Source organism: Coffea arabica, chromosome 5c (assembly GCF_036785885.1).
Source record: "Coffea arabica cultivar ET-39 chromosome 5c, Coffea Arabica ET-39 HiFi, whole genome shotgun sequence".
Lineage (NCBI taxonomy): Eukaryota > Viridiplantae > Streptophyta > Magnoliopsida > Gentianales > Rubiaceae > Coffea > Coffea arabica.
Window position 1 is genome coordinate 35,613,622 of NC_092319.1, and position 15,891 is coordinate 35,629,512.

General features: G+C 35.0%; 2 protein-coding genes across 2 annotated transcripts; one reads left to right on the plus strand and one right to left on the minus strand.

Annotated features, from left to right (window-relative positions):
- Positions 1-437: 437 nt before the first annotated feature.
- Positions 438-8,006, plus strand: LOC140007720 (uncharacterized). The gene is made up of 18 exons (XM_072050826.1): positions 438-710; positions 939-1,056; positions 1,164-1,351; positions 1,463-1,570; positions 1,980-2,044; positions 2,796-2,901; positions 3,346-3,429; positions 3,919-4,065; positions 4,150-4,278; positions 4,526-4,593; positions 4,841-4,874; positions 4,955-5,039; positions 6,276-6,343; positions 6,411-6,524; positions 6,671-6,706; positions 6,797-6,883; positions 7,571-7,662; positions 7,740-8,006. The coding sequence occupies exons 1-18, from the start codon at positions 582-584 to the stop codon at positions 7,867-7,869; spliced, it is 1,788 nt and encodes a 595-aa protein (XP_071906927.1). The 5' UTR covers positions 438-581; the 3' UTR covers positions 7,870-8,006.
- Positions 8,007-11,779: 3,773 nt separating this feature from the next.
- LOC140007512 (paired amphipathic helix protein Sin3-like 4) lies at positions 11,780-12,918 on the minus strand. Its single transcript, XM_072050186.1, has one exon. It carries the CDS (start codon positions 12,886-12,888, stop codon positions 11,932-11,934), a length of 957 nt encoding a protein of 318 aa, XP_071906287.1. The 5' UTR covers positions 12,889-12,918; the 3' UTR covers positions 11,780-11,931.
- Positions 12,919-15,891: the final 2,973 nt, after the last annotated feature.

The following is a 15,891-nucleotide window of genomic DNA, read 5'->3' on the forward strand; positions in this document are numbered from 1 at the left end:
GATTAGAAAAAATTGACTTGTAGTTGATTTAGATAAAACAACACCACAAGATATGGTCCATTCAACTAAGGCTGAAAAGCATGTTCCCATTTTTTCCTCTCACTAATTATATGGATCTAAATGTAAATTAATACACATTTACAAATAATTGTATATCTAAATCAACACACATTCACGTGTCATACAACTATTACGCCAATCAAAATTTGATTTTTATACATTAGTTTAGTAACCTGGAATCCAAATGATAATTTGGGCTTTCACTTTGATATGATTTTGTTTCTTCGATCGATTGGTTATAAATCCATTAGCTTGAGTTTTTGAAACATGGAGGGGAAAATTAAAAGATTGACAAAACTTTAAGGACTAAACATCCAAATTTTCCAACTTTTAAATTTGGGAATAGCGTGTCTAAAGCTTGTTCTTACATCCTTTGTTCTACAGCCTAAAGCGGTTTTATCACAATCTTTTTTCTTAGGGAAAAAAAACAGCATATTCAATAAGATAGTGCTCCACTGTATCCAGTGGCTTGAAGGAAGTGAAGAAGATTCAATTGTCACCATTTTCTCTGCTTAATTATAATGTTGCTGCTTCAACTTCATCAATCACCCATGAAAAATGGAGTCTTTGGAAGCCCCATTAGAGCTTCACCTATTCCAAGAAGAAGGAAGCTCTTCCTGCTATCACAAGCCATTCCTTCCAGAACCCAAGTACACCCTTTTCTCTATTTCCTCTCTTCAACATTGTTTCTTGGTCTAATACTGCTCTGTCGCCAGTACTAATGAACTGAAATGTACATGCATTGGATAGAATTTTACATGCCCAGAAATTTTCTTTTCTTTTCTTTTTTTAATAAATTGAGAGCAATTCATGGTTGTATTAAGTTCTTGATGAAATTCTTGAAGCTGATATTGTCAAAAATATTCAATCTTGAGTAGAGGATAATGGAAAGCATTTCAGTAAGCGGGGAAGTTGGTGGTGCTGGTGGTGCATATTCATATAATGCCTTAAAAAGACTGGACCAGCTGTGGTCTACCATCTGCTCTGCTTCATCAGGTGTTATGATCACCTTGGCTTCTCCCCCCTGTTTGCTTGTTAGTTTTCTTGATTGTGTGCTGTAAATTAGAAAACATGATGATATATTTGAAATTGTATGTTTGCAGCTGTCCAAGAACCTCAGCAAGTAGTTTCAAATGTTGCTGGTCTGTTTACCAATTCTGAATTTGCAGAAAGATTTGAGGATAAATTTGATGTTGTAGTTTGTGGAGGTACACTAGGTATCTTCATTGCCACAGCATTGAGTTCCAAAGGACTACGAGTGGGAGTTGTAGAGAGGAACATATTAAAAGGGGTATGGTGCTTAATTGCAGAACCTTTGTTTAGCCTTTCTTAACCTGGAGAAAATATAATTGATTTTCTATACATTTTCATGGAAGTTTCATATCTGGTGGTTAATAATCAGAGGGAGCAAGAATGGAACATATCAAGGAAAGAGCTTCTGGAACTTGTAGAAGTTGGCATTCTCACAGAAGATGACATTGACGAGGCTATTGCTGCCTCTTTCAATCCTGTATGTTCAATAGTCCTAGACAGCTTGAAATTTTTTTTAAAGTTGGTGAAGAAAATTATGACTATAATCTGCCCAATACAAAGCCTAAGAGGCTATGTGGTTGGCATAATGCTACCATTCAAGTATTTCAATCTGCTCGACTTTTGTCTGCAGGACACATAATTTTTGGCATAACAGACTGAATCCACAGAGATAATAGCTGGAAGTATCTTGCTAAATGCATCAGATGTCTTATTTAAGCCACCCACATTGTATCATTTCTTTGTGGAGCATTTATTGGAAGCTCAAATGTGCACTAATTAACAAAATATGGAAAATCCATCTTGAAGTCACCGCTTTGACATCTCTATCTTCTTGATGCTTGTTTCTTTAATAGCATCTTTTCACTGTTATTTGTTAATCTCTGCAGAACAGATGTGGGTTTGAAAGTAAGGGTGAGATTTGGGTTGAAGACATTCTTAATCTTGGGATTTCGTAAGTCACCTTAATTAATTTCGGCTTGTGATATCGTGAAACAATGTTAAGATGTTTGATAAAGGCCATTATTTTCTTATTATAGCACTACTGGTTTTATCTCATGGGCTGCAAGCCTGCAAGCTAGGTCCACTAACAATGGATCTTCCAATTTGATGCTTATGCAGTGGCCACACCATATTCATATTTTCTCCTTATAAAAAGGTGTAAAATACTACATGAAAATAGGTTTTGCTTCACATAGATTAACCTTAAATAGACGTAAAAAACGAACAGCATCGTAATGACAGGTAGTTGTTGCCCTTCTATGTGTTGATGACTGGGCTTTTCATTATAGCAGACAAACCAGATAAAGTGACCATGTTGAGTGGTTGAGCAATTTAGAAAGATTTTTCAATCTTTTCCTGTTTAATGGCAGAAAAGGATAAGAAAAAAAGGCTTCACTGGTTCAATTATTGTCAGTGTTTCTTTTGATTTTTCTATCTCTCTCTCTCTCTCTCTCTCTCTGTTGGGTCCCATGTCCCTTGAATTTCACTTTTTAAGACACGATGTTAACTTTGTACAAAAATGATGAAATTCTGTCAATGTTATCTGTAAAAACAACTAAGGTGCATGGATGTGGTCATCCTTTTATGCTGAAAAATTGAACTTGCGCATATTACATGAATATAACTTGTGGCTGTGCTCATTTGAGTGGCTTTCTTTTATGAGTTTGTCTTTCTTTCATTTGTGCTTTTTTGCCTCACTGCAGGCCAGCTAAGCTCATAGAGATTATGAGAAGGCGCTTTGAGTACCTTGGTGGTGTCATTTTGGAGGGGTACAGTGTGGCTAGCATACGTGTCTACGATGATACAGCAGTAGGTTACTAACATGAGATATGATAGCACATTGCTTTGTTATTTATGGTCTTCTGTGATGTTTACTGCTTCAGTGTTTCATTGAATATTTTATTCAAGATTGGAATTGCAAGATGTGCTCAATCGGTTGCCAAGATGTAATGATATATGTGTATGTACATGAACTACGAACTGTCTCGAAATACAATTCTTGAGATCAACACAATGTTTGCTTCAACATGGAACTTGGGTGTCTTAAGTGAGCCTCCAAACTAGTGAGAAATTTGGAATACATCTTTGTGGATACTTCAATGGTGCCAGAATAATCTCTTAAATTGTTTTAAGTTCTATGGATGGACATAAATTTTGAAAATTTCGAAGCCGAAATGTAGTGACACAATGCTTTCAAATAACTATGCACGTGTATGCAGCTTTGGAGTATAACGACTGATCTTTTTCTTGCAGGTCCTGGAGCTTTCAAAGGGAAGGATTTTGTCTTCAAGTCTCGTAATTGATGCAATGGGGAACTTTTCCCCCATTGTAAAACAGGTAAGATTTGTCTACCCCAGTAGCTGCAGATTTGTGCAGGGTCTTCAAGTTTACAATAGGCCTTCTATGATTCATATGTATTCTCTCCCTTACTATATGCATGTGTCACATGTAAGATCTTCTATTTTGTTTTATAAAAAAGTCATGGTTACCGTCACATCCCTTTGGATTACGAATTGGTTCAACATAGAAAATGAAGAAACAAAAGCAGTTAAAATTCAAAACTCAGATGATTGGGAAATTCAGATTACAATACTATAAGGATTAGATGAAACTATTCCATAATTTGTCCAAAATTTAGGACCACAGAGCTTGCTGGTATTGCTTCAACTGTAGTTATGAGTTTTATTGCTCCCAGTTCCACTGTTTCTTATTTGAATCAATTGACAGTATTAGATCCTTCGCAATAGTTAATCTCAACTTGATGTCAATTTTGGAGATGTTGAATTCCTTCTTTAAATTGCTTCTTATGCTACAGACATATTGCAGATCAGACGTGGTAGGAAACCTGATGGTGTATGCCTTGTTGTTGGCTCCTGTGGTCGTGGATTTAAAGAGAATTCCAGGAGTGATGTCATATACAGCAATGCTTCTGTAAAGGAAGTTGGACAATCACAAGTACAATATTTCTGGGAGGTAATACCAATTGCTCTTGTTTCTTGTTCATGTCTTGATATGATAGGATGAACTTTGGGTAACTTTGCTCCAAAAGATTTGCAGGCATTCCCTGCTGGCTCAGGCCCAACAGATCGAACTACTTATATGTTCACTTATGTCAATCCACAACCCGAATGTCCAAAATTAGAAGAGTTACTAGAAGATTACTGGAATTTAATGCCAAATTATCAGGTAGCTGTCAAAGTGTTAGTCTGTGATTTGACAACCAGCGAAGCATCTTGTTCATGTCTTTATTTAGATCATTGAGCACTATCAGTCCTATTCTGGAGTTATTTGTTGCTCATGGAGGCATTGGCTTATCTAGAAAAAGCATAATTGTCTAACATATGGTTGTCCATGACATAAGTAGGTTTAAATGTCATTGCTGCAGATTTTCTCTTCTGCATGTGCTAATGTTGGAATCGTGCTTTTTCAACAGGGAGTGTCACTTGACAACCTGGAGATATTGAGAGTTGTATTTGGCATTTTCCCTACCTATCGAGACAGGTAAAGACATGGATGTGTTATATGAACTGTAGTAAGTTTCTTCTTGCATGTAATATGGGATTGTGCATTCCATATGTGGTTTAATAGAGTTCTAGGTCAATATACCACTTTTTATCATAAGAAGCTTAAACAAAATTAAGGAGCAATTTTGCAGCATCTAGACTTTTGACTATTATCCATCTTTACCCAAAAGTTTTCCTGGCAATAAACTCTAACACTTTGAAATTGCTCTGAATTGAATTGGCAGCCCATTGCCTGCAGCTTTTAACCGCATTCTACAGGTGTCTGCCATCATACCTTGAAAAACCACATAATATTCTGGTCATATGGAGTGTGACGTATATAAATATATTCTCTACAGTTTGGTGATGCTAGTGGGATACAGTCACCAGTCTCTTTTGGCGGTTTTGGGAGCTTGACCAGACACCTTTGGAGATTAACAGAAGGTGTGAGTTTTTGCTTAACCATATAGTTTCTTGTTTATTTTCTCATTCCTACATTTACAAATAAAACTGAGCCATAAACAATTCATTTTACTCTCGTTCTGTTCAATTAAAATCTCTTAGCTTTTCTATTAGTGCATATGTTATAGAGTACATTCAAGGACACTGAAACCAACATATGTTTGTATTGTTTGGTCAAGTTTATATAGGTCCTAGGGACCAAGTTCATTCTATTTCCCAAAATCTGCGAGTCTAATTTTTTATATTTTATTTCATTGGTAGTGTATTATTTGGAGTACTAATCACTAGGAAGGAAATTTTTTTGCATGAACTTGTATATTTTGTGATGTTTATAAATTTGTTTGCCCAAGTATCTTATATTGCTTTAGTTTTACAGACACCTGATAACAGAAATTTATCATATGGACTTAAATACCTGAGATTATAAGGATGGTGAATTTTGACACTTTAAGCATGATGGCTAACATAATAGTATAACTTTCTGTTACGATTAGTCAAAATAACAAGTACATTGTTTTTGCTAAGACCACCTATGATGATAGTCATGCTTGCAAGACAAGTATGTTTTTCATTTTCCATCACCAGAATGTCAGCAGTGTCTGGAGAGCTTCTTACCGATGAAGAATGTGCATATCTTCTGAAGCTGATCTCTCCTAACCAACAAAATTTCAGTCTGGAAATTATTGCATTATTGGAGAAGGAGACTGTAGAATAAAAGGCAGCAATAGCACAGATAAACAAAAATACTCCCAACCCACTGTTACCTATGTAACAGTCTAAAAGAACAAAGAAGAAACAAATGGAAAAGAAGGCATGCCAAAGAATAGCATTGCTTTTCATCTATCTATGTTAAAAGGAAACAAAGAAATAGTTGAAGGAAGCTTGAAATTGAGAGGAGCAACTGATTTAGTTTCAAGCTACAATATCTGCTGTGATACAGTGTTTTGTATGCAAGGAAACATTTACTGAATTTTACTGCTCCACCATGATTGTTTTCTTGTACATGGTAAACACTCTTTCCCTAGGGGAAACTAATTTCTCGTGTCAGAATGTTGCAACATAATTAAGGTGATTTGCTCCTAAGTCAAAAAAATGTAATAATTGGTTTAAGGACTGTAAGCCCTTGATTTCCTGTCACACAGCTATTCACAAATTTTGTTTTTGCATCATCTGAATTTGCTGCACTATTGTCTCACTTTCTTCTTTTTGAGGATATAGGCATTTGTGAAGCAATTGAAGGCAATTTTCTGGACCATAAGAGCTTGTCCTTGCTAAATCCATACTTGGTAAGTTGTTAGTATAACATAAAGAATAGCACCGTTCTGCAGTTTTTGCTAATATTATGTCTTACAGCCAAACTTAAGTTCATCGTGGTTGTTTCAAAGAGCAATGTCAGCCAAGAAAGAGTCCAACGTTGCTCCTGATTTCATCAATGAACTTCTCTATGCGAATTTTCAGAGCATGCAGGTAGATATTTGTTCACAAGTGCATATGCATTCTCATTTTGCGGGAATCTCTAAGCGATCATTCTGTTTACTGCTGTGAATGAAAGAACTCATCTTTTTTTCTTCTGCTTTCTGTTTTCTTCTCAATTTTTGTTCCATATATATCAGAAACTAGGGGACCCTGTACTGAGACCATTTCTCCAGGTATATCTAGCTTGTCTCTAATTTGCAAGTCAGGGTATGGAAGTTATGAAAAACATGTAGTTAACTTCAGATATGCATGTGCTAAAACAGGATGTCATTCAGTTTGGACCTTTAGTGAAGACATTGGGCGAAGTAATGTTGACAAGACCTCAAATTCTTCCATCAATATTTCAGCAGGTATCGTACTTGGTAGCTCATTCTTCGTATGTTTGCTCAGTTGCTGTTAAATTTCAGTTTTTGTTATAGCACGTATTATCCAGTTGAACATCTTCCATTGTCCTGACTATCAAATATTGATATTCTAATATGAATCAAAAGGCAAAGGGAAAAAAAAACATTGCTTTGCTCTATAAGCTGCTTCGAGAAACCCATATTTCAATGGTTCACAAAAGAAACAAACTAGGGACTTTACAGCGATATCTCAGGCCTAGAACTGTAGGAAGAATGAATACTTTATCTCATTTCCGAAACCAGTACACGTTAAGCAAATTGCATACGTACTTTAAGGCGCTATCTAAGAATTTAGTAATTCCACCTGCATACTGACCTTACAAATTCTTATGTAAAAATCCATCAGAATAGGTCCTTTGTTTTTGGGGGGTCGGGTCTGTGCTGTTAGCTGCAATTGTATTTTGCTCCATTGAGGAAAATTGTTTCGAGTAGATACTCATACAGCTACTAAGACAAATTTGTGTCATTTTAGAGGATCATATTTGGGTATTGCTATCAGGTCTTTGAGCTAAAGGTCATATGCTTAAAACGAACTTAAATCTGTATATCTTCTGTTCTGCAATCCTTTCCTATGTGTCAGCATTGGAATTCTCCTGGTTCCTTCAAGCTAATTCAATTATGGTCCTAATTCAGGTTGGAATACCTGTCCTGCTTGACTGGTCTGGGCATTTTGCCATGTTAGGATACTACACATTCCTTTCCACCTACATTGACCCTACAATTAGGTAATGGCCTTTGATTTAATATGCGTTTCATCTGTATAGAACTGTGTAATAGTTCTGATGAGAAAAATATATTTTAGGCCATTGGTAAAGACATTCCCCCAAAAGATGAAATACAGATGGAAGAGGCGTCTTGAGGCTTGGCAATATGGAGCTGGTTTAGACTACAAATTTGAGGCACCCCAGAACAGGACAAATATAACCTTTTGAAAATTATCCAAAATAATGCTATTTTTTTCTTTGATGAATAGCTATTTACTATATATAAGAAAAAAAAAAGATTAGCTGTAAGTCAGAAGAGCAAACGCTCAGATCCTAGCTGTGCTTATTGGAATTTCCTTTACTAATTGACTTATTTTTCTTGGTTATTAGAAAATTACAAAAACAAAGACCAGTAGCAGAATTGCAATGGCTACAAGAAAAGAAGCCTTTTGCATGAAAGGCTTGCTCAGTCTAGAGGGTTATGATCTTTTAACCTCTTGGAAGATATTCTCGATAACAAAGACATAATCTGTAACAAAAATGAGAATTTCACATTAAGTTCAAACAGATCTGAAAGAGATACACATACGAACTTCCCATCTCACAATTCAGGGGAAAAAACAGAGCCTGTGCAATTGTGCTAGCCACAAGACGCCACATGAAGTTCTCTGGTACAGCATTTTGTTTTTCTAAAAGTTAACACATACTAACTCGTATGACATCCAGTCTTGTAATTTCGGCATAACTTCTTACAAACCTCTGATCTTACTTTTACTTCCATCTTCAAACGATCGTTGATAATGTCACCAAAAAGTTCTCTTGGATGCTTTTTGAACACCTCCTCAAGTTCCTCCAAATACTCCTCCTCAAGTTCCCCGCTCGTTTGACTATGCAATTCTCGCAGAGATTCCAAATCATCCTCTGAGAAGTACACTTCAATGTCTCTGATAAACTCACCCTTGCTAATTGAATCCAAACACTCCAGCACTCTACCAGCAAGTTCTAAACTATCAATTCCTCTCTTGATAGCTTTTTCGACTTTAGACAGTTGATTTTCGATTACAGTAGTTTTGATTTCTTCGATTTTTTCCCGAGTTTTCTTATCTAGATCAGTGAAGAAATAGCCAAATTCCTCCATCAGATCAAAATGGCCAATGAACAGCTTCAAAATCTTCTTATAAACTTCTACCACATTACTGTCACCTTTTTCATAATCTTCCAACATTGTCAGGAATTTTTCATAAACATTAGAGTTTTTCTCGAATCGATCCTTGACTTTTTTCAGGTACTTCGTGCATGCTTCGTCGTTCAACTCAAAACCACCATGATTGCGATTGCCATTCTTGCTTTTGCAACTAACCAAAGAAGCGTGATCAGTTTCTTGGCCGTTAAGCAAGAACTTCTTGAATCCTGAAAACAAGATTTCACGACCTTCAAGTGTATCTTCAACAGTGGACATTAAATCTTCGAAACTAATTCTTCTAAATTTGTAGTCTTCCATTCCGAGGAAAAATTTGTCGTACTTATTTTTTCCATCTTCATCGCTGGAGAGGGCTTGTTTCATTTGTTTGATGAATAAAAGTGCTCTATTCTCTAGGGTTAGGCTCCTCAGATTACCACATGAATTTGTGACCGACTCCATTGAACAAAGATTCTGGTTAAGCAAATAAGATAGAGAAATTTTACGACAAAGAGTCTTGTTAAGGCAGTACATATTTTATAGAGAGAATTCAAGTACCAATGAAATCCATCTAGGAATTGGACAACGAATATTGAAATTCAAGTGGGATTCAAATTGGAAGTTTCCTTTTTCTTGTGGTTAAGCCAGTACATAATATTTTATAGAGAGAATCCGAGAACAATCAAATCCATCAACGAATTGGATAATGAATATTGAAATTCAAGTGGAATTTAAATTGGGAAGTCTCCCTTTCTTGATTTGTCTGTGTTTCTTTAGTTTACAGAATAAAAAAGAGTTGTCATTTTTAAAAATTCAGCATTCCTGTTTTTAAATTCAACAATACTCTCTTTTAAAAAAAAGAAAAGAAAAAAAGCAATTAATTCATGAGGAATATTTTTCAATGCATCTCCATCACCTCTTTTTCATTTTTTATATTTAGTTGCCAATTAATGTGAGTTGGGATCTAATAGCTAAAAAGGCTTGATGACGTAAGTCAGCAACTTGCTGATTGGATACATAAATCGTAAAACAATGTCAAACCTAAGTTACTAGCACGTCTAGAGAGCATGTTGGAGAAAAGAAATTTTGAACTTGACATCAAAATTGATCAAATGAACTTTTTTCAATTATCTATCCAAAATCCTATATATTTTCATTAGTTGTATTTCCTTAATCATATGTCAAGTGTTAGCTTTTTCGACAAAGTGAAATTAAATCTAGAAAAATTGCAAGTGTAAGGGGGCATTTATGGAAAGTTAGCAAGTGTACGGGGACCCAAGATGTAGTAATGAATCTCGTTACACTCATTAGAAAAATACTTTAACTTTTTTGTTTGGAAAATTTGATGGCGAATTACGTGATTTCGATTAGATTGTAGTTGAAACTAAAAATAAAAAAAAAAAAAGAAAGAAGGGAACTCAAACACAATAACAAATGGTAATTGGACCCGGTATCTTTTGAGATTTTGTTAATGAATACTTAGTCTTCAACTCAAAGTTTCCCAACCGTGGTGTCTGCATAGAAGTCCTTCCATGTACATAACTTCTTTCACTATTTATAAGGGCCAGATTCATTCACTTATTAATATACTTTTTGGACAAAGAATAGCTACCATACTACTTGATTTTGTAACATTGGAAACATTTTTCCTGGCTTTCTGATTGGAAAGGCTTAAGGCTGGCAATGTGGATAAATTGAATCAAAACACAGTTTATTTCCACTCAAAATGAAGTAAATGTTACAGCAGAGGAAGGGGGAAAAAAAACACAGACACAAGCATCTGCTTACAGTCTTGTCTAGACATAACGCAAAAGGCACAAAGAAGAATGTGCAGAAATGCACTTATTGAAACCCTTTTTTTGCAGAATTTGACCAAAGCAAAAAAAGAGGGGAAAAGAAAAAGAGAACCTTTTTTTCAGGAGGTTCTAAATTATTTTTCAGTACTCTCTTCTCTGATCATGCAGGAAGGACATAGGTGGGAACTCCGGGGACCAGAAGAAGTACTGTTCCAATTACGGCATCAACTATCCTAAACACTACCAAAGGGTACCTAAGGATGCCATTTGGGATGTTAAACATGCAGGAATTTTGTGGTATGGTCGCTTTAACATAGCACTTGTTGGGGTCACTTATCAAAGTATCAGCCGTCGTGAAGAGGAAAAAATATGCCCCTTCAAGATTGGTTACACCGGATTTTATAACACTTGAAGCGGAGCCATCTCCACACACGACATCCACCGGTGCATTGGATATCGCGGTGTGAGTTCCTGCTTGGGACAGAGAAGTGTTGCTGCACTCAACAGTTCCTGCAAGGATAGCACCCGCGATGGACGGACCAACGGTGTTGGTATTGGCATTGGCTGCTTGAGCTAATGGAATAGTGACTGAGACAAAAAGGAGAGTCTTGATCAAGAGAAGTGTTGAAGGAAAGGGTGCCATTACTGATTTTTTAAGCTGATGCTAGCTAGTTGGTTTGTGACTTTGTTGTGGTGCTAGGGGTCCTAAACCAGTGCCAATTTATCGGAAAACAGGAGGGGATTCTCAACTTGGCATTGATTATAAGATCCATTTGTCCATTGGCTTTATTCTGAAGCCCATACCTGTGAGCGATTGTACCAGTCTAACAAACCAAACCAGGAGTATGGGATTAAAACAATTCATGTGGATATTGACTTGATTCTTTTTTCAATCTTAAGGAAGCATGGGTTGGACTGAGATGAGTACTGACCCTAACAGAATAACTTCAGCAGAGTATTCTAGCCCTGAATTGTATTTAAATCAATGGCATGTAACAACCTTTGGCAATTTAATTATTAATTTCCTCTCCCACGAGTAAGAAAACAGTCTCCCTTGGCTTCTTATACAGGCTGCAGCAGAATATACTAAAGCAAAAAATATTACAGGTACAAAAGCAAAAGGGGCAGAAGGAATATAATTAAATGCTATCATTCAATTGAGTTCAAAGAATTAATTGATCCACCTTCCAACCTACAGGATCGGTAACTAGTTTTAATTTGACTAATCATAGGCAAGAATTCTTGAAACATACCCCAAATTAGTTACACAAAAATTAGTTAGTTGACTCTGAGTACAACATATTCATCTATGTTCTATCCCAAGTCCCAACAATCATCAAGCATCAGCCGAGCCTTCCTTTTCCTGGAAATGCAATGCAACCGGCGAATTTCTACCAGAAAGTTGAGAGCGTATGATCGATACCTCACTAGTTCCTGTTCTTTCTGCTCCAATTGAGATAATACATCAGGGAAAATCTCTTTGGGACTCTTTTTCAAGGCCTCAATTTTTTCCATATCAAATTGTCCATAAAATCTCTTAAAACATCTGAAACGAAGTCCCCTTAATGGATCTTCAGATTCTGGGGAGGAATTTGACTCAGGATCTGATTCAGGATCGAACTCAGAATCTGGCTTCAAAAGCCCCAAGACTTTCTGCAGGCGTCTGATTGAAGTCCTCAAATTCGACAACAGCACTTCCAGTTCATTCATGTAATCATCGATTGTAAAAACCCGAATCTTTTCAACTTCTTTTCGAGTTTTATGGTCTTGATCGACAACGAAACCCTCGAATTCATATACCAAATCAGCATGGCCAATTAACAGAGTAAAAATCTTCTCAGAAACTTGTGCGATATCTAACTGACGATCCTTATACTTGATCATCATCTCCAAGAACGATTTGTAAACTTCAGGATTGCCTGCGAATCGAGCCCTGACTTTGTCCAAAAACTCGTGGCATTCTTGCCTTCTGGATTCAAAACGGGGATATTTCTTGTTTCTGTTAACAATCCGAACGACCCTTTTGGTTTCTTGTTTTTTAGGCAAGAAATTCTTGAACCCTGAACTCAAATTTCCGCAGCCTTCAAATAAAGCTTCAACAGTAGCAACTAAACCTTCGCGACTCAGTCTGTGATGGTAGAAGTTATCAAGCGCAGAACCAAATTGTTCATACTTGCTTTTTCCGTCATTCAGATAGACAAAGACTTCTTTTACACGTTTGATGAATTCTAAGGCATCATCCATGGTTGGGTTTTCCGTAGATTCTTCCATGGTTTGGCCGTTTGAATCCTTCAGATTTACTTGAACACTAAACATGATGGTACAACAATAAATCCCATATGAATTAATTTATATATTTTTCAATAGATATAGCAAATCCGTATTCCTTTTGGAGTTGGATGATGAATATTCGTATTCGAGTTGGATTCAAATTCCATTTTCTTATATTTTTTGTTAGTTTCCAAAAACAAGGAAAGTAACGGTATAAAAGAGAGGCATGTAAAGTGATTAGGTCGGTTTATTATGTGAACACCACAATGTACACCTCGTAGTAGAAGGAGGAGAACTTAAGCAATCAAATGATTAGAATTTCAATTAATTTTGAAATTAATAATGGATTTTTCTAATGGACGCTTGGGACACTCATCAATATATATATATATATATATATATTATGTCTAATTCACCATGTGAGTGCGTACACTAGAATTTATTGCATTTACATGTAGACATTTTTCACATTCATTTATTTTTGGCAAAAAATTAATGCTTGAAACCATCTAACGAGTGTCTCAAGGGCCCACCTTAAACAAACTCTGGCAAAATTTGCAAGCAAAATCTTGATCAAATCTAAAGTTTGTCTTCTAAACATGCAAAATAATTTTTCTCTTTTTATGAAGAAAATCATAAAAAGAGAAAAATCAATAATAGCAAGTAAATTCGGTAAGACAATTAATCGTTAGCCGTGATTACTACGTTCTTGTCTATTTCGACAAGATTGAACATTTTGTAATTTCCAACAAGGTAAATAATCTTCATGAAAGATAACCTAGTTGTCGAAAGTTTGAAGATTGATATTTGTACCCTTTTCTTAAAATTTTGTTAGATGAAGGTTCTATTAATTTTGATAATTTTGACATAGTCATACATAAGAGATTAGGAAATTCAGAACACTATGGGATAAATATTCAGACCACAAGACAAAAAGATAAAGTGTATAACAAAGAAATTTTGTTGAGTTCAACAGTTTTATAAAAAGGTTTAGTTAACAGGTGTTTAGGGTACTCGTTAAGAGGGGCCTCAATTGTTAAATTTTTTAGAAAAATAAAATTAATTTGGGAGAGTATTTAAATGCCTTTATAAGAACATAATTAAATAATTGTTTGAAGATTGATATTTGTTTGAGAACATAATTCAATAAGCCTTTATCATATTAAATAATGTGTAATTTGAAAATTTTAAATTTATTTATCGCTTTATTTAGTTCATAATACTAAATAAAATGATTAAATTTAATTCTAAAAGCATGAAATTTAAACTTTTACTACAAGTACTTTCAACCTCAAAAACTGCACTCCTAATTTTATGAAAGATGTTCACCAAACGCTTCAAAACTACTTTTAATATTTAAAAGTGCATTTTTTTTAATCAAAAGCACTGCAATCCCAAACCGTCCTTAACAGTGTATATTGGAGACATAGGGAATGAAGGATAGATACTATTAAGCATTTGCAATTGGAATATCACGATAATTATTAACCATTTTGGGTTTCAAGTTAAGTTTTCCACAGCTGGGCCAGAAAAAATACTGAGTGGACGTCGTCCCTCCTGTTGCTAGCAAACAACCAACTGAAGAGGCCTTTCTATGGTGGTCAAAAACAAAACTTATCTAGAAAATTTATGTATTTCAATCGATTTTGATGGCAAAAATGCTCTTCAAAATTATGACTTGGACATCTTAGATATAATTGTTTGATCTAGTCATGATTTAATTTTAGTTTCAAATAATTTCGTGAGATTGTAAGTCATATTGTTATGAAATTATAGAGGAGGATATAAATCTCACACAGCAGAAGCATTTTCTTTTTCTATCTAATGAAAATCCCAAAAGCTGAACATCTGAGCTTGTAGGTCTATTCGAATTGCAAAGCTCATGCACAAATCCCTATTCAAGCGTTACTTTATATTGAAAAGTTAACTCCTAAAAGAATTTGGGTATAATCAAACTTGACATTTTTATTTAATTATTTTTCGCGTAAAAGAAAATGAACAAAAGAAGCATGTATCCGGCTCATTATCTTCTCTTAAATAAAATGTATAAAAAAACCAAAACCTTTTGTTGATAATCCAACTTTTGGTGATTTTTACTAATTTAGAAAAGAGGAATAGATTAGATATCTTACTTTTTTGTACACACATACCTATATTAAAAAAAAAAAAAAAGACTATTAGCAAATCTGGTTGAATAAAATGGAGGACGTAATCACTAGTCTTAAATATGTAATGGCCTGTAGTAATATTCTTAATTTTCCTTATATGGATTGGTTAGGAAAATTTAGAGCAGTGATCTCCCTTGTCACCAACCTAAAGGCTGAGATCCTTAGATCTTTAGCCCATATTAAGCACCAACTTCTAGTGAAGCCAGTGGATGTTACATTGAGCTCCTCATGTATAACTATACTCACCTATGGACTTATCTGTAGAATCTTTCATCATTTTGATAATAACACTACTAATATTTGGATCAAATAAGCTAAAGTTAGCTGATGGCTATTTTGTAAGAATATAAAACAAGTAAAAGTAAAATGAAATGCATGTTGTTGTCTATGTTTTGCTAATGAGATGTTATACTCTCCTATTACTTACACAAGATTCAATTACATCCACAAAATCAGAAGCTTAGCTGCATGCACCAAATGTCCAAAAACAATGTTCTTACAAAGTGGAGAAGTGAATAAAAATTCAATTGTACAACTCAAAGAAATAAAATGTACATAGAAATTTTAGAAATTGTAGGGTTAAATATGATGTATAGGTTAATGTGCAGCACAAGTTGAGGAAATTTAATTTGTGCCACCGCTAAGTTTAGACTCAATCCTTTTCAACTTGAATTAATTGCTATATGCACACTTAAACTATTATTGATTCACACTATGTACATAAATTGCCAATCTTACAATTTTAGTATTTCATACTATCACTTTATTGCACATTGTTTGATTGATTTTAAAAATTAATGAATTGTCCTGTCTTATTTTTTAAGGAAAAGACTTT